The sequence below is a fragment of the Lycium ferocissimum genome, chromosome 7 (genome assembly GCF_029784015.1).
Source record: "Lycium ferocissimum isolate CSIRO_LF1 chromosome 7, AGI_CSIRO_Lferr_CH_V1, whole genome shotgun sequence".
In the NCBI taxonomy this organism is placed as follows: Eukaryota; Viridiplantae; Streptophyta; class Magnoliopsida; order Solanales; family Solanaceae; genus Lycium; species Lycium ferocissimum.
Window position 1 is genome coordinate 1,894,026 of NC_081348.1, and position 23,988 is coordinate 1,918,013.

The following is a 23,988-nucleotide window of genomic DNA, read 5'->3' on the forward strand; positions in this document are numbered from 1 at the left end:
AATTAATTAAATTTATTTGACTTAACTTATCTAAAGCCACTTATAAGCTGAAAACAGCTTATAAGAAAAAAAAATAGACTAACTTATTTTTTTTGGCTTATAAATTATTTTCAGCTTATAAACTGCTATTTTTAAGCCGATCCAAACAGGCTCTAATAGGGTCTGCTCCTTTGTTCAAAAGGGACCCCACCCAACAACTCGTAAACTTCATCTCTTTCTAGCATTTAATATAATTAACCATTCACAAATTGGATAGAATCTCTATAAAGACTCTTTCTTGTGCTTTCAATCCAAAATCCCCTTTTTCTTTTTCCTTCCTTTCTACATATCCTCACTACTCTCTTCTCCTTATTTCTTGCCTATTTGTACTCCAAAAAAAAAAAAGATTTTTTTCCCCTTCACATGAAAGTATGGAGCTTGGATTAAGCTTAGGAGATACAAACACTACTAGAGCAGCAGCATCTTCAAAATCATTCTTGTCAAATAAGAACAATATTATTACTTCTTCTTCTTCTGATCAGCAGAAGGATAGTAAGAAGATGAAGAATACTCCTTGTCAAATAGGGTTTTGCATGGCTTTGGGAGTTAACTCATCAAGTGGAAGGGTACTCCAAGAACAAGATGATGAAAATCAAGAAGAAAATGATGATGATGAAGAAAATACTTCGGAAGAAGGGAATATTAATAGTACAAATAATACACCAGTTCAGCTTGATCTTCTCCCTCTTGTTCCTGTTCCTGCTCCTCGTCGTAATCTTCCTCAATCCCTCCATTGGTCCTCCGATAATGGTAATATATACATATACATGTAGATATACGCACATCCAACCCCCGGGCCCAATAGTTAAAATTTTATGAACATGAGATTTTTTCTTACAGACATACATACTAATATTGTGTACTCGTGGTTTTAACGTTTTTGGTTTCACGTATATATTTATGATTGGTGTGGAACCATTTTGGGTGATTTTTGACATATATAATTACTAGTAGTTCTAAATAGACTCCCAAGATAGTACTTGCATAAAAAATACTAAATTTATTTTTGATGTTTATAATATTGTTGGATTATGTGTTAATAGGGAGTTCTGAAAATGGTTCGTCGGGGAACGGTGGGTTGCCGGCGGCAAGGGGGTTCGATGTGAACAGGCTACCGGCTGCTGGTATGGAAGAAGTTTCATCTCCAAACAGTGTTGCGTCGTCGTTTAGGATGGATTTTGGTCTATTCAAAAGCTGTGTTAATATTATTGGTAGTAAACGAAACTCGGAGTCTGCCGGAGGGAACGACCCGGAAAGAGCATCTTCAAGAGCAAGTGATGAAGATGAAAATGGTGTGAATACTCGGAAAAAACTTAGGCTATCTAAAGAACAATCTGCTTATCTTGAAGAAAGTTTCAAAGAACACCATACTCTCAATCCTGTAAGTATAAAATAACTATTGATTGTTTCTTGAAGTTTCTAGGCTGAAACAACAAGAAAAGGACAGTTTTTGAATTTTTTTAAATTTATTTTTTGTTATTTTATGCTACAGAAGCAAAAGCTGGCACTTGCTAAACAGCTAAATCTAAGGCCAAGACAAGTTGAAGTCTGGTTTCAGAATAGAAGAGCAAGGTTTGTTCTATTGGATTTGTTTTTCTTTTATTTTACTATTTGATTTGAGAGTTGGTACTATACAGTGTGAATAATTTTTAAGTTATTACTCATCTATGCTTGTTATAGCATGTTGTATATGTATATCTTATTTTTAAAATTTTAAATTTCACATATTTAGGAGACGTATCTATGTATATTCTTTAAATGACAAAATAGTGAAAAAATTATTTAAACTAAAAATATACTATAAACCTTAAACTCTTGATTTATTAGAGTAGAGAATTGAAGGCAACAAAGAAAACATACGTTTGTGACAGATGAGAATTTAATAAATGGTCTGGTCTGTTTCCCCACCTGGGTACAATTTTGCAGCAAACTCCTTTCAATATTCTTGGATAATGTGAGCACTTGTCTTTATATGTGTATGCAACCACAATTAATGCAAAATTGAATTCTAGTCATGCCACTTACTCAGTACAATGTCATATCATTTTCTTGGATTATTGTTTTTGTTGAAATAATATTAGGGGTATTTATTAATTAGTAGTAATATATTTACTTTTGACTGCAGGACTAAGTTGAAGCAAACAGAAGTGGATTGTGAGTACTTGAAGAGATGTTGTGAGACGCTAACAGAAGAAAACAGAAGGCTACACAAAGAACTTCAAGAATTGAGAGCTTTGAAGACTTCTAATCCATTCTACATGCAACTTCCTGCCACCACTCTAACTATGTGCCCTTCTTGTGAAAGGGTGGCTACCACCACCACTGCCGCGGCTCCTCCTCCGGTCTCCGCCGCCGGAACCACCACCACCACCACTTCCAAAGCACCTCCTACCACTACTACAAGTGACACTATTCCTAAAGCAATTCCATTCCTTAATTCTTCTAGGCCAAGATTTTTCCCATTTGCTACAACTAATAATAATCCAAACCATCCCCACCAATCAGCAGCCTCTTAAAAAGAACGTGGTTTTTAATTTCTCTAATGTAAATATACTAATCATTGGTTTGGTTTTTCTGCCTCAGAGATCTTGGTAGGATGAGATCATGAAGAGGGGCTTTTTGTGTCCTTTGGGATTCTTGATGGGTTTTTTTCTCGACTTATTGAGACTGTTTTGGTTCATTTACATGAAGAAAAAAAGAAAAGTAAAAGGGTATGAGAGATTTGTTTGTAGTTGTACTAGGTTTAGAAGAATTTCCCGTTTAATTTTATCTTGAAAAAAAAAAAAACAGACAGCACCTTTTTTGGGTTGTATGATTTTTATTTCATTTGTTCTCTATTTTATCTTGTTCTTGAAAATGTTGAGTTCCATAAGTATATATCTTTTCTCAAAGGTTTAACAAAGTTTGCTTAAAAGATAAGGAGTAATTATACAAATTTTAGAAATTGCAATTGCGATGCAATAGTTTTTCTAATCTCATTTAATCTGATGTAGTGGAGTTTTTATTTGTTTTTTTATGTAATGGTTCTTTCTGAAAATTTCTTAATCTTCATTTTTCATCATCATTCGTTTAGCATGAAAAAAATATATGAAACTCTTATGCGCACACTGCATTTGACGGTACTTTGAATAGAAAAAGATTAACTCTCTTAGGACTCGTTTGGCCATGAGAATTATTCGTTTTTTTTTTTCAAAATTAGTGTTTGGCTATGAAAATTTCAACTACACTTAAAGTTATATTTGAAATTTGAAAAACAATTAAAATTTATATTGTATTTGAAATTTGAAAAACAATCAAAATTTATATTGTACTTTTTTTTATAATCAAACCTTGTTGGAAAAATACATTTCAACAATAAATTATTATTTTTCAATGCTATGATCAAATACAACTTCAATTTCAAACAAAGTGAATTTATTTTTGGTGTTTATGGCCAAACGCCTACTTAATTTTCATTCATTTATAAAAATATGATAATAATATACACTGGTCAATAACTACAAGTTAATTTTTCATCTGTGGAATGGGGTTTGATGGGTGAATGATGAATGTCATATATATGTTTGGAATTTTTCATCTGTGGAATGGGGTTTGTCCCGTGGTTCAAGGCATGCTTTATGATTACAAAAAGAGTATTGGTTTGGCATGGGCGACTATCATATGTCTGGTGGTGCCTTTTTAATGATTTCATTCAAACAACATATTGATTGAATTTATTATGAGGCGTGGGAAGGAAAAGGGGGACAAAGATGGCATATTGATCAAAGTGTCTGCTAAAGTTAGGTATCCTTTATGACGACCCAATTATGAGTACACACGAGCCAAGTACACTCTTCATTATTTATCATTTCTGCTTCTCGGCACGTGACCTCCCATCAAACATCATTGCTTTGTTTTATAGAGCCAATTTTTTTTTTTTTTTGGGGTTAAATTCCACTTTCTTTACACCTTTTTACGTATTTTAGCCATAAATTAATTATGCTTCGAGATTCCAAAACTTTAATATTTTATATAAATTCCTACCTATTTTTGTGTATTAATAAGGTAGGTTAAATACATCAAGGATAAGCAAAACTTCGAATTGCCGTTTTAGTGGTTGAAAAGTGTTTGAACTCCATTTTTATTTGAAGACTTGGTGTCATTAGCTTTAAATTATAACAATATGAAAATTACTTAAACTTGATCATTAGTAACAAACCGAAAGTAGTAAAAATACAATCATCAAAGAAAGAAAAAACTTAAAATACATTCATCAATTCATGTCCTTGAGTTGATCTTCCGCCACCACCGCGAGATGTGCCACCACTATTAGATCTGCCACCACCACGAAATTTTTCTCCGCCACGAGGGGTACTTCCACCGCGAGATGTATTTTGACCATCATGCCGTAAGAGATACTTACGCTTATCATGACCAACATAATTACAAAAAGAGCATTTTTCGAGTGTATCTCCCTGGTAGAATATCCATTTCATTAGGAATACGGGAGTATGCTTCCTTTTTGAATTTATGGATAAATGCTTTATTTGTAACCATGAAAAATGGATCCGGTGGCTAATAACTCTCACTACTAAGTGGGTAGAACCTTTCAACATACGTTTTTGCATAATTTTCAACTCTATATTCCCTAGTCACGTACGTGGAGGCGTTCTTTCCCATTGTGATAAAACACTTGAAGGCATGAGAACATGGCATGTAATATGATTGCCACTTGCCACATGTGCATGTTCTTGGAATCTTACAAATTGTGTGGACGTTACCTCCTTTACTTTGGTGCACACTTGTTGTGAGTTCAAATATGCGCTCTGCATAGTTGTACTCCATTCGGTCGTGTTGCTGAGCCTTAAATTTGTGATACTCGAACAATTGTGACGGTTTTGGCATCCATCGTAGACCGTTTGCTGTAAGTCCCTTGGCCTCTTTTGATCTAGTGACGAACCGCTCCACAACCTGCTTAAAAGTCATTCTTACCATTGCGGTGACGGGTAGTCCTCGTGCAGATTTTAATGACTCAGTGCTGTTTGTTGTCAGCATCCCCCATCGCCTACCTTCATCCTGGTGTAATGTCCATTTGTCTTTATCAATTACATTCAACCAGTGGAAGGCTTCCTCATCCGCCCGCCTAATAATCCCGTACGCAGTGAAAGCGCTTCTCCTGATGCTTTGTTGCAGCCGCCCACATCCAATTGCAAAGTGCTGGGTTTCGATATGTCTTTTGAAAGTTTGCCTTCAAAGGGCGGTTGCCACCCATGCAAATTAAACATATTGCTCAATATGACAGCTTTTCTGTCTGATATAATACATATGCCCATACGATCCTTAATAACGTGTTGCCTCAAGTAGTTCAAAAATAGACCCCACGTATTAGTGCTCTCATTAGCTGCAATTGCAAAAGCTAGAGGGAATATAACTCCATTTGCATCCATTCCAACTGCAATTAGCAGCTTTATGTCGTACACATGTGTTCCATCTATTAATATTACTGACCGACAATGAGCAAAACCATCAATGCATGGTTTGAATGCCCAGAACACAAATTCAAAAATATTACCAGGCACACCAGGCTTCGATTTGAGCTTCCATTCAACAATAGTATCAGGATTGAAGTGTTGTAGAGCCGTCATGTATCTCGGTAACTTCTTGAAAGAGCCATCCCAATTGCCGTAGACTATCTCATGTGCATGCCTACGCCCAAGATACGCCTTTCGCCTACTAACGGTTTTGCGATATACTTTTAGGACGGTTGTAATACAATCTTTAATAGGGTATTTGGATAAGTTCAAATATCAACATATAGCAACGAGGAGTATCGTATTAACATCAAAATTAAAATAAACTTAGGCGAATGGGAGACCTTGGGCTTTTTGCAATGTCGTCAACTAACACAGCAGCAATCATATTGGTATCTAGATTGTAATGATGATCTAGGAGGTCACCCATATCACAAGTGTGCCTTGTGTAGAACTTTGAAATAATCCACATCTTTTCAGCAGTCTCCTTACTACGGAGCATCCATTGACAAGCTTGATTTTTTCGCTTGCAGACCAATCGCTAAAGTTTTCGAGTGGAATCATCAACTTTGAACTCCCTCATCCCATGGATGCAATAAATCTTAACAGCCCTTTACAATGATTTTTTTGAGTTGAAAATCATGCCCTTTTCAATATGAACCATCTGTCTTACAAGATCCACTGGCTCTTTCCACAAACTTCGCTGAATGTGATCATCATCCATAATAAAGAAAAGGCATCGGGGCGATCTTGAAGATGATCAAGATAGGGGATCTCATCGGAATGCCACTGAACCGGGGTCGACTCTTGCTGTTGAAATTGGCTTTGCAGCATAGGCGTTTGGTGGTTAAATAGGTGCTGTGAATTCAGTTCTTCCTGGTGTGCCAGACTATTCATCATGTCTTGCAACAGTTCTACTTGGTATTGAGGATTAGTAGCAACCTCAACCTCATCCTCACTTTCCTCCGCATTAAGTATTTTCTCACTATCACTCGATGATATAATTCGGATAATTCGGACCATCCAGAGCAGGTCTTTGCTTATAATTTGGTGCAACGATCACATTCTCCCTACATAAGAAACTAGAGTATTTTAAATACTAGACATCAAATAATACTATTGATGTTAAAAAGTAGACGTACCGATAGTAATCAACTACACTGAAACTTAAGGAAGGACCATCGTTTTGAGTAGGTGTATAACCCCTAAAAAATATAATCAACATCATTAGTAGCATTCAAGTAATAAACATATGCTACTACACATAATAATAATGATAATAATGAATATTTACCATTGCCTATCAAATTGCTGAATTAAACTTTCCAGAGGCATTTGACTCCTCAAAATACCTTCATAAGTGCTCATGTCAGGGTAATTGTGTTCAAGGGTAGGTTCCGCTTCAGTAACTTCAGCCTGAATTCTAGATGGGGTTGCCTGACGAGGTCTATTTCGGGCTTCCCAATGAGCTATAGCCATGACTTCAAGATGATTAATGGGGACCTTCTGTACGTACTTTTCAAGGACGTTTAAAGTTATGCATTCCCTATAACTGTAAGGCGCCTTCAAATAATTCGACAAAGAGTCATCGTCTTGAATGTACCACTGTCCATAACTAACTACACCTTGTGGCGTAAATGATATTGGATATATTCCAATTATATTTAAATCAAAATCACCTACACTCACTTGTAGTCTATTATACAAGGCTTGGAGTAGTTTTGAGAATTTTAAGTTAAGTGAAGACTTAACATGGTATTTTGGGCGAGAGTCATAATGCAGATTATTTTCCTCGAATATAATTTCTCCGTCCCAAAATAAAGAAACTCTAATTTTTGGAACATCTTCCATTTTTTGACTAATTTAGGAGTACAAAATGTAAAAGTTGGATGAAACTTAGAATTTGTGTAAAATACAGAAATCGGATGAAACTTAGAAACCGTGTTTTCCTTTCATACAAAACCGTATTAATAAGGTTTGAATGCGTTTGATTATTCAATCAACGCATGCATGCAATTAGTGTGTCTTGCAGTGTTACGTCAAGTCAAATTAAGTACGGAGTGTTGCATAACGCATGAATTTACTGCGTTATGTCAGTATAGTCCAGTTTGCACAGATATAGCGCAGTAATTTACTGCGTTATGTCAGAATAACGCAGTAAATTACTGCGTTATTCTGACATAACGCAGTAAATTACTGCGCTATATCTATGCGTTGTATTGTCAACCACAATTGTCATACAGAAAAACAACATAATTCGAATCCAAAATTTGCGTTTCATGCTAGCAAGTGTTATATAACGTAATTGACGAATAGTTACCAACCACACAAAATTGAGTTACTATGTCATTTTTTAACCAATTTGGAGATATTAGTCGTATCATAGCGTTCTCTCCAGGAGACATATTCGATGCAATGGGTAGGACATGGGAATTGGGTGAAGATTTTGAATATTCGAATAACCCGAACAAGAGATACAACCAACGTTACAGCAATATAATGACAGACGAGTAGAATTGACCTGTTAGGGAGGCTGTAGCACTGGAACAAAACTTGAGGTCACTAGGGCTTAAACGCCCAAAAAGACGTGCTATGTCAATGCCTCATGGCACTCTACAAAAGTTGAATTTTGCTCTTAATTATTTTCACGAAGAGAAAAGTCGGATAAAAATACGTTGCCTCAGGGTAGAATATGGTCAACATAGTTATGTCAGATTCAGATCCAAGTGGGATTCGGACTGTGAGATGTCCGATGACGATGATTCCCCATAATATTATTAATAGTTGTACTATATTAAATAAAGTTGGTGGGGTCATAGTCATGATCCCACAACCTATTGAGTTTGATGCCTATATAAAGAGCATTTTGCTGCTTAGTATCTACTTAAAATTCAATGTCGAATAGTAGAAATATAGATTGGTCGGTATTTTTTTCACAGGATTCGAATAGCAGTGGTGATGACAACTCAAATAAAAATAACTATTCTGGTGATTCCTCAACCGATAACAGTGAATTCGTGCTAGACGATTTCAAGCCTCACAATTTAATAGAGCGTAATGACGATTTTTGCCAGCTGAAATATTCAGATCCACGTGAATATTATTGTGATTTACGTCGCGAATGGGCATATCGGTACGCCGAATCTCAACATCTTGTTCGTGACTTGGAAAATCTCAACGCTCAAATCCCAACAAGGTACACAATAACCATGCCTCGAGTAGGTCCAGAAACTTGCGAGGCTGCAGTACAAAGGATTAGAAAAGAAAAAAACAGAATGCTAGACATTATAGATTTTACATGCTAAAGTTGGACGAAGAACAAGCATCAACAATAAGTAGAGAATCAACATTTACAGAAAAAAGATATGTCTTAAGAAACCCAAAATATTATTATGAGGACGATATTGAGGACTTCTATTATGATGATAATTAAGAATATTGTGATTTTAGTTTTATGTTTAATTTATGATGATGTTGTTAATTTGAAGAATATTAGTATGTTTAGTTTTGCATCAACTCAAGGGCATGAATTGATGAATGTTTTTTCTTTCTCTGATAATTGTATTTTTACTACTTTCGGTTTGTTATTAATGAACAAGTTTAAGTGATTTCATATTGTTATAACTTAAAGCTAATGATATCAATTCTTCAAACAAAAATGGAGTTCGAGCACTTTTCAAACACTAAAACGGCAATTCGAAGTTTTGCTTATCCTTGATGTATTGAGCCTACCTTGTTAATCGCACAAAAATAAGTAGGGTTCTATATAAAATATTGAAGTTTCGGAGTCCCGAAGCATGATTAATCTATGGCTAAAGTGTGTAAAAAGGTGTAAAGAAAGATGAGTTTAACCAAAAGAAAAAAAAAGGGCTCCTTTTAACGCTTGTGATAAATTATTTTGCGTTAAAGGACTTAACCCGTCGTTACGGTTAAGTCCTTTAACGCAGTAAATTGCTGCATTAAAGGTAGTATGGTAACCTTTTGTTTTGGGGTATTTTGGTTCAAATGGTCTTTTTTGGGATCATTTTGGTTCCGGACTTTATTTTGTAGCACCTGAGCTATTGATTTTGGATTAAAGGGAGAAAACAGAAAAGTAAAGAGAAAATAATTGAAGAAGTAAGTTGATATTTCATAGATACTTCTGCTGAATACAAAAATTGCTAAATATAGAGAGGACTCAGCCATCTCCAGCTGCCTTGTACCTAATTCGTACTATAGAGGACACCTGTCCTTAACAGTGGCTAAACAGCCGTTAGGGAAATAAAATAACAAAAGCTGAAAGACAACCGACAACTTAATACAGCCCAACAAGGATAAAGAAAAGGCTAGGCCCAACTACATATTAAGTCGCGAATTGGAATCTTGACATCCCATTACCTATCAAAAGCTTCTTCTTCACACTTTCGAGTCGAAGTCGGGAAATTGGGATTTCAGAAATGCATAATCCTCCCATGTTGATTCTTCCTTGGACAAATTTGTCCATTAAACCAAAACCTGAGTGATCGCCTTGTTGCCTCTTTTTATCACTTTACGTTCCAAAATTGCGACTGGGGCTCCTAGAATCTGACCATCATCGGAGCAAAAAGGGGGATATTTGGACGGTACTACCTTTTCTTCGATCTTCTTCTTCAGTTGCGAAACATGAAATACCGGGTGGAATTTTGAAGTTGCTGGTAACTTGAGTTCATAAGCAATGACCCTTATTTTGCGAATCACCTCATAGGTCCGAAATACTTGGCAGACAGCTTCAAATTTCTCCGTATTGCCACTGAGAGCTGCTGGTAAGGTTGTAATATCAAAAACACCATGTCCCTAATTTGGAATCTGCGTATTGTTTCATACGATTCTGAGCCTTTTCCAAATTATCCTTTAGGATTTTGTTGGTGACTTGCCTTTCTCTCAACAGTTAGTCCACTGATTCAAGCTTTGACTGTGCAATTAGCTCAAATGAAGGCAGTGGAGGATCATAACCATATAAAGCTTCGAAGGGTGTCATGCTAATAACTTACTGAAAGTAGGTATTGTACCAAAATTCGGCCATGGGAATCCACAAACTCCAAGCTTTGGGTTTATGACCTGTCATACAACAGAGATAAGCTTCTATACACTGGTTTAGACTCTCAGATTGCCCGTCTGATTGTGGGTGATAGGCTGATGTCAATTTTTGATCAACTTGTAGGCCTTTGAAGATTTCTCTCCAGAATAAGCTCGTGAAAATTGGATCTCTATCAGAGAGTATCGAAGTGGGAACTCCATGAAGTTTACAAATGTTGTCGAGGAAAAGTTAAGCTACTTTTGAAGCATTATGAGGATGGGTCAAGGTAAAAAAGTGAGCATATTTTGTATACCTGTCAACCACCACTAAAATTGTGTCTTTTCCATGTGATTTTCACAGTCCGTCGATAAAATTCATGGTTAAATGCTCCCAAGCCCTGGATGGAATCGGTAGTTACTGTAACAACTCGGGGTAAAGGACATGTTCAACTTTGTTTCGTTGACAAACTTCACAACTCTTGACTTTTTCTTTCACATCATTCAATAGATTAGGCTAGTAGAACAGGGCCCTAAGCCTTTGTTGAGTTCCTAAAATGCCACGACCCAACTCGATGGGCCGCGAAGAGTGCCTGATCTCTAGTTACCAAACACCCCTATACTCATACCCGGACAACAGTACATAATAAGGGCCCACAAGTAACTCAATCTAGATTAATCGGACTCATGAAAGAATAATATCAGGAACTGTGCGTCATGCAACTATATATATTGAAGATAACAATGCAAGGCAACTAGGCTGCTACATGGAATGTATACAAAAGAATAGGAGCCGACAAGGCTACCTCACAAGTCATCTACATATAACTGTCTACAGACCTCTAATGGAATAAAAGCTATAGAAAGGATGGGTCAAGGCCCCGTCATGCCCATATGCATATACATCTCAAAAGAATGGCAGACCAAAATAAACCGCAACTCCGGATCAAGTGGAGCGCACTAACCACCGCGCGGACGGGAGTCACACGAGCCGGACCACCTCTTCTGCCGTCCGTGCTGCCCGGGCATGAACGCAACGCAACCTCCCGAGCAATAGGGGAGTAAGTACGGACAATGTATTGAGTATGCAAGGCATAAGAGTAACATATATGTAAGAATCATGAAAGGAACCCGAAACTCATAAACAAACTGACTGTATGAATACATCTCTATTACTGAAGATACCTCTGCGATGTATGATATGCATGCAATATGTAAAAATCATGTACATCTCTGTATACATATATATATAAGAACTGCCCGTCTATATAGGTACGGTGTCATCATCATCATCACTATCCTGCGTTCGGGCATCCCGCGTCCGGGACGGTGGTCATCTCACGCCTCCCACTAGTGGTGTTGCCCGACCATGTAGGCACGGTGTTATGCTGCCTGGCCGTGTAGGTACGGTGTTATGGTGCTTGGCCATGTAGGCACGGTGTAGGAAAATAGCTGAACATACATAAATACATAAATACAAACAATGCATGAAAGACTCATGAAAGCTATGCTCTGGACTACTCTGGGTAACATAAGATCTCTGGGACCATAAACATGGAACATAGGAATTCAAGGATACGATGAATCCTTTATCATCTAAGAGTAGAGTCTGTGGAACTCGCTCGCTTATTTTGTTCGTTCAGGTAATTAGGGTCATGCCAAAAGAATAAAAGGGATAGCCTTAACATACCTTGAAGTGTATTTAATCGTCCAACGTCTATTTCTTGAACTCGTAAGTCTACAATCAAGACAACATAGACCACATTTAGTCCCTTCATAACACTTACTATCCAATTCAAGTGAAAAAAAGGGACTTAACGAAGTTCAGGCAACATCTCCTTCATAACTCAATAACCCCTCAATTCCAATCTAACTTAAAAATCAACAATAATACTAACAACAACCATATCAATACTTACATATCAAAATATAATCAATTCTACTCCAAATCACCCCTCCAACATAGCTCTCAAGTCCAACTCTACTCTTATTCAACTTACAACATTCATAACTATAATTTCCCTTTGCTTAAACCACTAAAATTCTTGATAATAACTCAAACACAAGGATAAGAATCATATACATACCTTGAAGGAACTAGGATACCAAGAATCAAACTCTAACTCCAATTCCCAAGCTCATCAACTTCAAAGAAACCCTAGGAACAACCTTTTTGCTTTACTAGCTCGGGTTTACGGGCTCGGATCTTGCTAAAACTCCTCCTGTCATGACCCAACCCCGTGGGCCATGACTAGTGATCGAGCTGGACACCCATACACACCTATTAACCATGATCAGCATACAAACCACTTATATACATACACAGGTCAGTCGTCGTCTCAAACTGTCGTATAAAAACATATGTATACAAATCGCATATAAAGCGAGCAAGGCTATCACAATAACCACAACATCTCAAGAACCATATGTGTATACACGCCGCCAACAAGGCACGCGCCGCGATGGGACCGCCCCCGAATTGTAAATCACGTACATAGTCGAACGATAGCTATTCACAACCCACACATGTGTTTACGGACCTCTAGAGTAATAACGTAATCATATGACGGGCGGGCCCCGCCGTGCCCCCGAATAAACATACATATATACAACGGAGGAATACGTACCAAAATACGGGCTCCGGGACAGGAGCGCTCCAAAGTAGCAGAATCGGTAGCCTGACCGGCGGGTCACCAAATCGGTCGTCCGTACTGCGGCATGACGAAACTCACCAAGAAAGGGAGGTCGGTACGAAATATGTGCGAGCATGTAAAACGAAATACGGTAACGAGTCATAACCGAGATAAAAGTACGAAACGAGGACGATAACTTAATATCCGACCTGCTTACTCTTAAACACAAACCATGCATAACAATATCATATCCAACCTGTTATGGGGCTCAGTGACACAATCAGACGAGCATTCTGCACCTATGTATACATATAGCGTGTCCCGGCCCTCTAGTGAGGGACTCGGTAGTAAGATCATATCACCATCATATAAATGCATATAACGTGTCCCGGCCCTCTAGTGAGGGACTCGGTGAATAGCGTGTCCCGGCCCTCTAATAAGGGACTCGGTGAATAGCATGTCCCGGCCCTCTATTAAGGGACTCGGTAAGTAAAATCATCATATACATGTACATATAGCGTGTCCCGGCCCTCTAATGAGGGGCTCGGTGAATAATACATTAAAGCTGTACACGAAAACATGTCCTGGCCCGGGACTCGGTGAAAGATGTAACAATCATACGCACGAGCAGAGTAGTGAGAAACCATATGCATAAAAATCATCATTACCGACTCCACAGAATGATCAAAACGAACCTTCGTTTAAAAGCCAAACAATAGTCAAGTCAAGTCGAGTTTCCTCCGAGGATCACTCGGGAACATATCAGATAGAACCTTAGAAACCATAGACACGTATCCAAACCATATACATATAAATCATCAATCCAGACTCGACAGATAGACAAGTAATTAACACTCGGGAGTTAAGGCGATAGTCATGCAAGTTCTTTCAAAAAGTTGTTAGAACTGTACAAAGGAAAGTCTCGGGAACCACGGATACGCATCCACCCAATCCGGGCCCGCCCATGAAAGTTAAAGTCATTATACGTTATAGAATCACTTACGGCATATCAAAGCAATCCGGCTCGTCTATGAAAGTTACGGACGTTTCTAGACATAAGATCCTTTAGGAACCAAAACCGTTTATACAGCATTTCAAATCCAATCATATCAAAGACATAAGGACCATATTTCTACTACATTAAGAATACCAATCTCAAGAGATGAGTAAGAATCATAGGCATTCTCGGATCATAAGAATAGAGTTACCCCGAGGCTCGTATCATAGCTTATTTACATCTAAGACATGCCAAAAGAAGGAAAGGGTAAGCTTTACATACCTCGTCCGCTTCCTAAGCTAATCCAAACTTAAGTCTTGGGCTGCCCACGATCTACAACAATATCGTTATATACCAAACATTAGCTATAGATACTTAAAACTCCAATCCCAAACTAGCACTTAATTCTACAAATATTTAGGCAGCATTTCCCCTATAAATACAACAACCCCGAGAATTCAACTCGGCCAAATCTTCAACAACAATACCAACAATCATACTAACAACATCAATAATCAATTTAAAACGCATTCTAACATTAACAACCTTCTCCCACATAATGCGACGACATTCACTTACATTCAATTCAACTACATATATTCAAACTAACATCAACGCTCACATATTCAACTACTAATCCGAGATCATTCAATCAAGATTCAAGAACATTTCAAGCAATCCGCACAATATTCAAAATAACCTAACCAACACATACTCCACCCGAAACCTTCCCATTCTAATAAAAACAACCACAACACATTTCTTTCTTCCAAATTCATGAACTACGTCAACATTCCACACGTTAACAACATCATTTTCAAAAATACAAAATCTATATTAAAATCACATTAATTTCTACAATAGCCCACAAACGGCTACCACTTCCACTTGAGTCATTAAACCTTCATTTCCATCACATAATCCATAACAATAACAACCAAAATACTACATAAAATTAGTTCAACATGCCTACACCAAATCAGCCCATATTCGGCCACACATCACATACATAAACTTCATGATTTTCATCCATTTTTACACACTACAACAACACCCAAACATGCTAAATATAATTAATTCATCACTCCTACACAACATCACATATACACGGCCAAGCATCAACATACACGTCCAACATCAACATCCATATTTTCATGAATTTCATTCATTTCTACATGCTACAACATACACAAACCATCCATAACATATGAAAAATAAGATTGAACCTTACCTTTTCCACTTAGTTCTTCAACTTGGCTAAGATTGGTGCTTGAACTAATACTTGTTCTTGCTACTCCAACAACCACTCCATGTTGCTAGACACCTTCTAAGGAGTTGAGTTGCTTGAGGAAAATATTTTTTTTGATCAAGTTTTCCAAGGTTCTTGTTTGATGAACTATGGCCGAATGGCCCTATTTTTTCTTTCTCCAAGTTTCTTGAATTTTCTAAGGGGAAGATGATGAATAATATGATTAATGTCATCTTTTATCTACATATATAAAACATCCATGTGGCCTATGGCCCACACCATAGTGGACGGCCAACTTGCCCCTTTTTTTTCATGAATTATCAACTTTCTAAAATTCACTTTTAACCCCAAATTTTTCCTAATGTTCCATGCCAACAAATTCACAAGCAACTTATGCCTCAAAAAAAAATCGAAGGTTAAAAGTCTCAACCTCGTATCCTGGAATAGTCTTGCTCTTAACTTATCATGGTTAGCTTGATTATCCCAATGTACAAAATACTGGATATAACATCCTTCCCCCCTTTAGAACATTCGCCCTCGAATGTTAAACTAGTCTCATAAGGTCTTATAAGGATCTTGGGGGGTTTGCTTTATTACTATAGTATGCAGTCTCATCTACCAATCATATTTCCTCTTCAGCTTCTCAAATCATCCTATAATCTCCCTTTACTCCACTCGTAACATTATAGGCACATTGTCTCGTGTCATTTCTTTATCTTTAATTTGAATTCTTCTACCGTCCCCTTGCTCGGACCTTGCTCTCAACCTTCCGGTCACACATTATGTCGCAATCCTTACAAGAATATGAGAAGGTGCTCAAATTAGCCCAAAAATACCTTAGCGTGGCTTCACTAATTCTTATATTTTTCTTTGTCTTCGCTTGTCTTCTCTTATCTTACAACCGGTATCGGAATAGATCTTTAGTTCGACCATGGCCATGTCCTATTTGTTCTCAGTACTAACTTCATCTTGGTAATTTAGCTTAAACCATCCTTACATCTTTCCTTAATGTATCCAAAATCTTGTAACCATATTGCTATTACTGAATCCAAACTTTTCTCATTAGATATTCTCTTGGTCTCATTCTTAACATACAACTATTCGTAGGTTGCATAACTATTCTTGTATCGTTTGTATAAAGTATATTCCATCTTAGCCTCTAATCCAGTACAGAAGTGTTACCTTTCACGATGTCTCTGCAAGCTACTCGCTATCGTTCTCTTGTCGTATTCCCCTTTAAGCCACCACTTCCTATTGTCATATCATTCAAGATCTCTACAATTAATTCTCAAAGACTATCTCAACTACCATCCTAACTTCTACCCCTTTTGTTGGCTTTTGGATCTTACTAACTTGTCTCGGCAAGGAATTTTACCTGTAGCCCGAGCATCCGTATCAATATATGGTAGTGTTGACTGTCTCCATCTTGCATTGGCATCTCTCGCACCCGCTTCCCCCCTTTAAGGGGTGTACTTATACTATTACCCAATTATACTTTGCCCTACGTCCGCATTTTCCAATCTCAATTAGGCGGCACTTTTATTCCGACATTCTGATCCCCTCGCCGTTCATCTGCTCACTTTCTTACTTTTCCAAATATTATTGTGTTAGTACTTCCCAAGCTTAACCTGTAGTGAAAACAATATCAGCTCGCCCTGTAACATTTGTGCCTGTCCGATTTTTCTTCACCGGTCTAGTCCGCCTCGGCCTACGTGACTTCTTAAGGTTTTCGCCCGCTCTCTATATTCTAATTTCCCTTAGACTACACTAGCTTCCCATTTGGCTCTCCTGTGTCTGACCTTTTAAGATTTTTAGTAAACTTCCCAGGGGGTCACCCATCCTAAAATTTCTCTCACCCCAGCACGCTTAACTTTGGAACTTCGATGAAATATGATGCTTTAATACTAGTATGGTGGCGTCCACCTCACCGCACGGCCTTCATCACATAATATGGAGTAAATTGAAGTCTTAACAGATTTCAAAACACTCTCATAACACAATTACTATTTTAGCCCTCTTTCAATCTCCAGTATTCACTTTTCACCTATGGACACGACTACTTTCCGTCTTAGACTTCCAAATTCCCAATGGTGGCGAACACACCTTAAGCGCGGTTACTTATAAATACTTGATTATCGGCCTTTGAATTTCTGCCTACCGTTATTAAGTAACAATCATACAAAGAAATACACATACATAAAAATATAACTTTCAGTAAGGATTCATATACCTGTAGCCGCATCTGGTGACGCCTCCTGATCCTGTCTACTGGCCAACGCATATAGGCGGTTCGAAGGACCGCCAGAGCTGGAAGCTCCGCCACGACCTCTACCACGGCTCCGTCGGTGCCTCGAAACCCCGCCCCGTAGGGCGCATAGCTACGGAGGAAGATGAACCGGCAACCGACCCAGTAGGCTGAGCTGCACCACCCGGGTTACCCACATACGGACACTCCCTCATGATATGGCCTTGGCGGCCACAAGCAAAACAAGCACCTGTAGCGTAACGGCATTCCCCCGGATGGCGCCTGCCGCACTGAGGGCACTGAGGCATAGATAGCCTCGTCTCTGCTCAAACCGCTCGACCGCGAACCGAAGCCCTCGGAGCCTCGACCGGCCTCCCGAATACCCCGTGTCGTCAAATCTCCTACCAAGAACCGCGGAGGTGCACTCCGTGCCGGGCCGAGAAGAATACCCAGTGTACTGCTGAGGCTGCCCGCCTCGAAACTCCCCAGAATATTCAGCCGATCTAGCCCTCTTGGGCTGGAACCTGTCATGATCTCCGTCGGGCTGACGCCCTCTATGTCGATCCTCCATACCCTGAGCATACGCCTGTACCCGTGCAATATCCATACCGGGCTGAGAAGCCATCACCATACAACATTGCCGACCAAATAAGTGGTCCAATCCCATCACATACCGATGCATCCCATCGGTCATATCGCCACAATAGTAGGTGCATATCCGCCGCGAATCGAACTCAAGGCTATAATCTCGAACGCTCCTACCATTCTCGCCTCGTGCGTAGGAATCTATCAACTCCGGCTCGCACCTCTCGGAGGCGTAAAGTGGCCCGTAAAGGCCCCCACAAACTCGTCCCATACCGCCGGAGGAGCATCCTCGCCCCTAGACAACTCCCACGACTCATACCACCAACGACTACATCACGCAACCGGTGGCGATGAAGCCGCCGACGGCACCCGCCTCAAGCTCTAATCACCCCGGCTGTGCGCCGCATCCGTCGAATAAACTCCCGGGGTCCTCCTCGGCTTTGACCCGTAGAACTCGGAGGATTACAAGTCAAGAAATCACGGGTCCTCGACTATCATATCCGTCCCGCGGTTACCCCCTAATCCCGTGCCTCGCGAGCCCGTCCCGCCACTATTCTCCGGTCGTATCGGACGCCCTCTCTCATAGCCCTATCCTCCGCCCCCGTCCGAGGGCCGGAGGCTCGGTACTAGAACTCCGGAGCTGGCGGTGGAGCCGCCCCTCGTCCCGGCACCGCCGCCGCCCTATGCTCTTCTCGGTAGCGGCGGTGTAGCGCAGCTCGCCGACGGGAGCACAAACTCGGGGGCCGAGCACGGCCCCGGTAACTCTCTCCGGCTCGGCTCTCTCTCCACCGTCGTCGACTTGCCCTTCTTCGGGGCACCGTCGCCTTCCTGAGGCATCGCTAAAAACATAACAATTCGTTAGGAGGAGTTATCCCGATAACACAGCTCTATCGCACGATCTAGGATCGAAGGAAAGATAGCATCCTAAATGTCCCGTAGCTTCCGTTTATAGACGTGGTGCACAACACACCGATAAACAAGACTCTACTAGACACGGTCTGTAGACACTCCGAGGATGAACCGTTCTGATACCACTTCTGTCACGACCCAACCTCGTGGGCCATGACTAGTGCCCGAGCTGGACACCCGTACACACCTATTAACCATGATCAGCATACAAACCACTTATATACATACACAGGTCAGTCGTCGTCTCAAACTGTCGTATAAAAACATATGTATACAAATCGCATATAAGCCGGCAAGGCTATCACAATAACCACAACATCTCAAGAAACATATGTGTATACACGCAGCCGACAAGGCTGCCATCGATGGGACCGCCCAAAATGTAAACCACACGTACATAGTCGAACAAGAGCTATTCACAACCCACACATGTGTCTACGTACCTCTAAGAGTATTAACAAATCATATGACGGGACAGGCCCCGCCGTACCCCTGAATAAACATACATATATACAACGGAGGAATCTGTACCAAAATATGGGCTCCGGACAAGGGAGCGCTCCAAAGTAGCAGAATCGGTAGCCTAGACTGGCGGGTCACCAAATCGATCGTCTGTACCTGCGGGCATGAAACGCAGCCCCCGAAGAAAGGGGGGTCAGTACGAAATATGTACTGAGCATGTAAAGCATGAAATACAGTAACAGAGTCATAACTGAGATAAAAGTACAGTGCGAGGACGATAACTTAATATCCGACCTCGCTTTTACTCTTAAACACAAACCATGCATAACAATATCATATCCGACCTGTTATGGGGCTCAGTGACACAATCAGACGAGCATTCTGCACCTATGTATACATATAGCGTGTCCCGGCCCTCTAGTGAGGGACTAGGTAGTAAGATCATATCACCATCATATAAATGCATATAACGTGTCCCGGTCCCTCTGAGCGAGGACTCGATCGGTGAATAGCGTGTCCCGGCCCTCTAATGAGGGACTCAGGTGAATAGCGTGTCCCGCCCCTCTAATATGGGACTCGTAAGTAAAATCATCATATACATGTACATATAGCGGTCCCGCCCTCTAATGAGGGCTCGGTGAATAATATGGTAGAGCTATACACGAAAACATGTCCTGGCCCGGGACTCGTGAAAGATGTAACAATCATACGCACGAGCAGAGTAGTGAGAAACCATATGCATAAAAATCATCATTACCGACCTCCACGTAACGATCAAAACGAACCTTCGTTTAAAAGCCAAACAATAGTCAAGTCAAGTCGAGTTTCCTCCGAGGATCACTCGGGAACATATCAGATAGAACCTTAGAAACCATAGACACGTATCCAAACCATATACATATAAATCATCAATCCAGACTCGACAGATAGACAAGTAATTAACACTCGGGAGTTAAGGCGATAGTCATGCAAGTTCTTTCAAAAAGTCATTAGAACTGTACAAAGGAAAGTCTCGGGAACCACGGATACGCATCCACCCAATCCGGGCCCGCCCATGAAAGTTAAAGTCATTATACGTTATAAAATCACTTACGGGCATATCAAAGCAATCCGGTTCTGTCTATGAAAGTTACGGACGTTTCTAGACATAAGATCCTTTAGGAACCAAAACCGTTTATACAGCATTTCAAATCCAATCATATCAAAGACATAAGGACCATATTTCTACTACATTAAGAATACCAATATCAAGAGATGAGTAAGAATCATAGGCATTCTCGGATCATAAGAATAGAGTTACCCCGACGCTCGTATCATAACTTATTTACATCTAAGACATGCCAAAAGAAGGAAAGGGTAAGCTTTACATACCTCGTCCGCTTCCTAAGCTAATCCAAACTTAAGTCTTGGGCTGCCCACGATATACAACAATATCGTTATATACCAAACATTAGCTATAGATACTGAAAACTCCAATCCCAAACTAGCACTTAATTCTACAAATATTTGGGCAGCATTTCCCCTATAAATACAACAACCCCGAGAATTCAACTCGGCCAAATCTTCAACAACAATACCAACAATCATACTAACAACATCAATAATCAATTTAAAACGCATTCTAACATTAACAACCTTCTCCCACATAATGCGACGACATTCACTTACATTCAATTCAACTACATATATTCAAACTAACATCAACGCTCACATATTCAACTACTAATCCGAGATCATTCAATCAAGATTCAAGAACATTTCAAGCAATCCGCACAATATTCAAAATAACCTAACCAACACATACTCCACCCGAAACCTTCCCATTCCAATAAAAACAACCACAACACATTTCTTTCTTCCAAATTCATGAACTACGTCAACATTCCACACGTTAACAACATCATTTTCAAAAATACAAAATCTATATTAAAATCACATTAATTTCTACAATAGCCCACAAACGGCTACCACTTCCACTTGAGTCATTAAACCTTCATTTCCATCACATAATCCATAACAACAACAACCAAAATACTACATAAAATTAGTTCAACATGCCTACACCAAATCAAATATTCGGCCACACACACATACATAAACTTCATGATTTTCATCCATTTTTACACACTACAACAACACCAAAATGCTAAATACAATTAATTCATCACTCCTACACAACATCACATATACACGCCAAGCATCAACATACACGTCCAACATCAACATTCATATTTTCATGAATTTCATTCATTTATACATGCTACAACATACACAAACCATCCATAACATATGAAAAATAAGATTGAACTTACCTTTTCCACTTAGTTCTTCAACTTGGCTAAGATTGGTGCTTGAACTAATACTTGTTCTTGCTACTCCAACAACCACTCCACGTCGCTAGACACCTTTTCAAGAGTTTAGCGTCGTCGAGAAAAATATTTTTTTTGATCAAGCTTTTCCAAGGTTCTGTTGATTTAACTATAGCCGTAACGTCTGTATTTTTTCTTTCTCCAAGTTTCTTGAATTTTCTAAGGGGTGAATATGATGAAGATGATTAATATCATCTTTTATCTACATATATAAAACATCCATGTGGCCTATGGCCCACACCATAGTGGATGGCCAACTTGCCCCTTTTTTTCATGAATTATCAACTTTCTAAAATTCACTTTTAACCCCAAATTTTCCCTAATGTTCCATGCCAACAAATTCACAAGCAACTTATGCCTCAAAACAAAATCGAAGGTTAAAAGTCTCAACCTCGTATCCCGGAATAGTCTTGCTCTTAACTTATCATGGTTAGCCCGGATTATCCCAATGTACAAAATACGAGATATAACATCTCCAATATAATGGAAAGTAGTAAGAGGAAATATTTAGAGGTTTTCTCTAGGTTGGAACTGAGAAAATAAGAAATAAAGTCGTGGGACTAGATATTTATAGATGGATCAAGAAGGTTCCAGTGGTTGCGGGTTGACGGGTAGGTTGACGGCTCGTCGACACATCGAATATGTTATATCCCGTATTTTGCACGTTGGAATATTTTAAGTTGGATTGCGACAAGTTGTGGATAAGACTTTTAATTTCCGATTTTGTTTTTGTTTTAATGCACAAGTTGCATATTCATCTTTTCATTGGTATGGAGTGTTAAGGGAAAATTCTGGAATAAGGAAAAGTTTGGGATGTTGAATAAGTTATACGTATTGTATGGAGTTTTGGACATATCCGTATGCAAATAAAGAGATCGGTGTAAAAGTTTTAGGTCTCGAAATAATTTTCATGATGAACCAAAGGATCACGTAGGTCGGTTGCTGCTACAAGATCGCTAAGGATTCTCAGGCATGTTTTTATAAAGGGGCTTAACCCCTCATTTTCGCCCAAAAAATCGTACCAAAAACATTCCAAATATTCTTAGTACCCCAACCTTCCACCACTAACTTTTAGCCCGAAACCAGGTATAATTCTCAAATTCGGTCCGTACAACAGATAGTCAAGTGCTTCAAACCGCGTATTGAGGCTTTGTTAAGTTCAAGCAGAGTAAAATATATAGCATTAATATCGAGTGGAAAGGTATGAATCTCTTTCTATTTGTGTTAATATTAGTTAGGCATGTTTTGATTGTTGTAGTGTGAAGAAAAGAATGAAAATCATCTTTGTGGTGTAATAAAGTTGGCCGAATGGCCCTAGGTTGAGAATGAACGAATTGTCGCTAGTATTTTTGTTGTCGTCGTCATGGATTTTATGAAGAAAGAATGCAAGTTTAATGACTCAAAATAATGTTATGTTTGCACGGGATGATTTGGAAGTTTACGCGAATTTTATGTAATTTTTATACTTATGAGAATTGCCTTTGTTAATGCTGGATTAATGGTGTAAATTATGAATTTGGAAGGGAAGAATGTATTTGGTGCTGTTCTCGTTTGGAGACAATTTCGGGTGAGTTTGATATGGTTTTGGTTGTTTGGAAAATTGTGTGAATTGTTTAAAGCGTTCTTGAATATTGTCCGTATGGTTTGGATTAGTAATCGAACGTATAAATGTCGATATCGTTTGAATGTAAGTGATGGAAGTAAGTATGTCGAATATTATGAATGTTGCGAAGTTATGTAAAAAGAGCTACTAATGTTAGAAATGCATTTTGAATCGATTGTTGATGTCGTAGTTTGGTCGTTGGTGTTGTCGTTGTTGAAATCGCCTAGGCCGAAATCTCAAAGTTGGTGTATTTATTGTGGGAAATGCCGCCCAATTTTCTCAGAATTTGGTATTCGTTTGGAATCGGGTTCCTAAATGCTCTTAGCTAATATTTGATTCTTAATGGCATATTGTAG

General features: G+C 39.2%; 1 protein-coding gene across 1 annotated transcript; it reads left to right on the forward strand.

Moving 5' to 3' along the window:
• The first annotated feature begins 266 nt into the window (after positions 1-266).
• Positions 267-3,225, forward strand: LOC132063087 (homeobox-leucine zipper protein HOX11-like). Its single transcript, XM_059455516.1, has 4 exons — positions 267-789; positions 1,083-1,420; positions 1,532-1,611; positions 2,165-3,225. The coding sequence occupies exons 1-4, from the start codon at positions 411-413 to the stop codon at positions 2,553-2,555; spliced, it is 1,188 nt and encodes a 395-aa protein (XP_059311499.1). The 5' UTR covers positions 267-410; the 3' UTR covers positions 2,556-3,225.
• Positions 3,226-23,988: the final 20,763 nt, after the last annotated feature.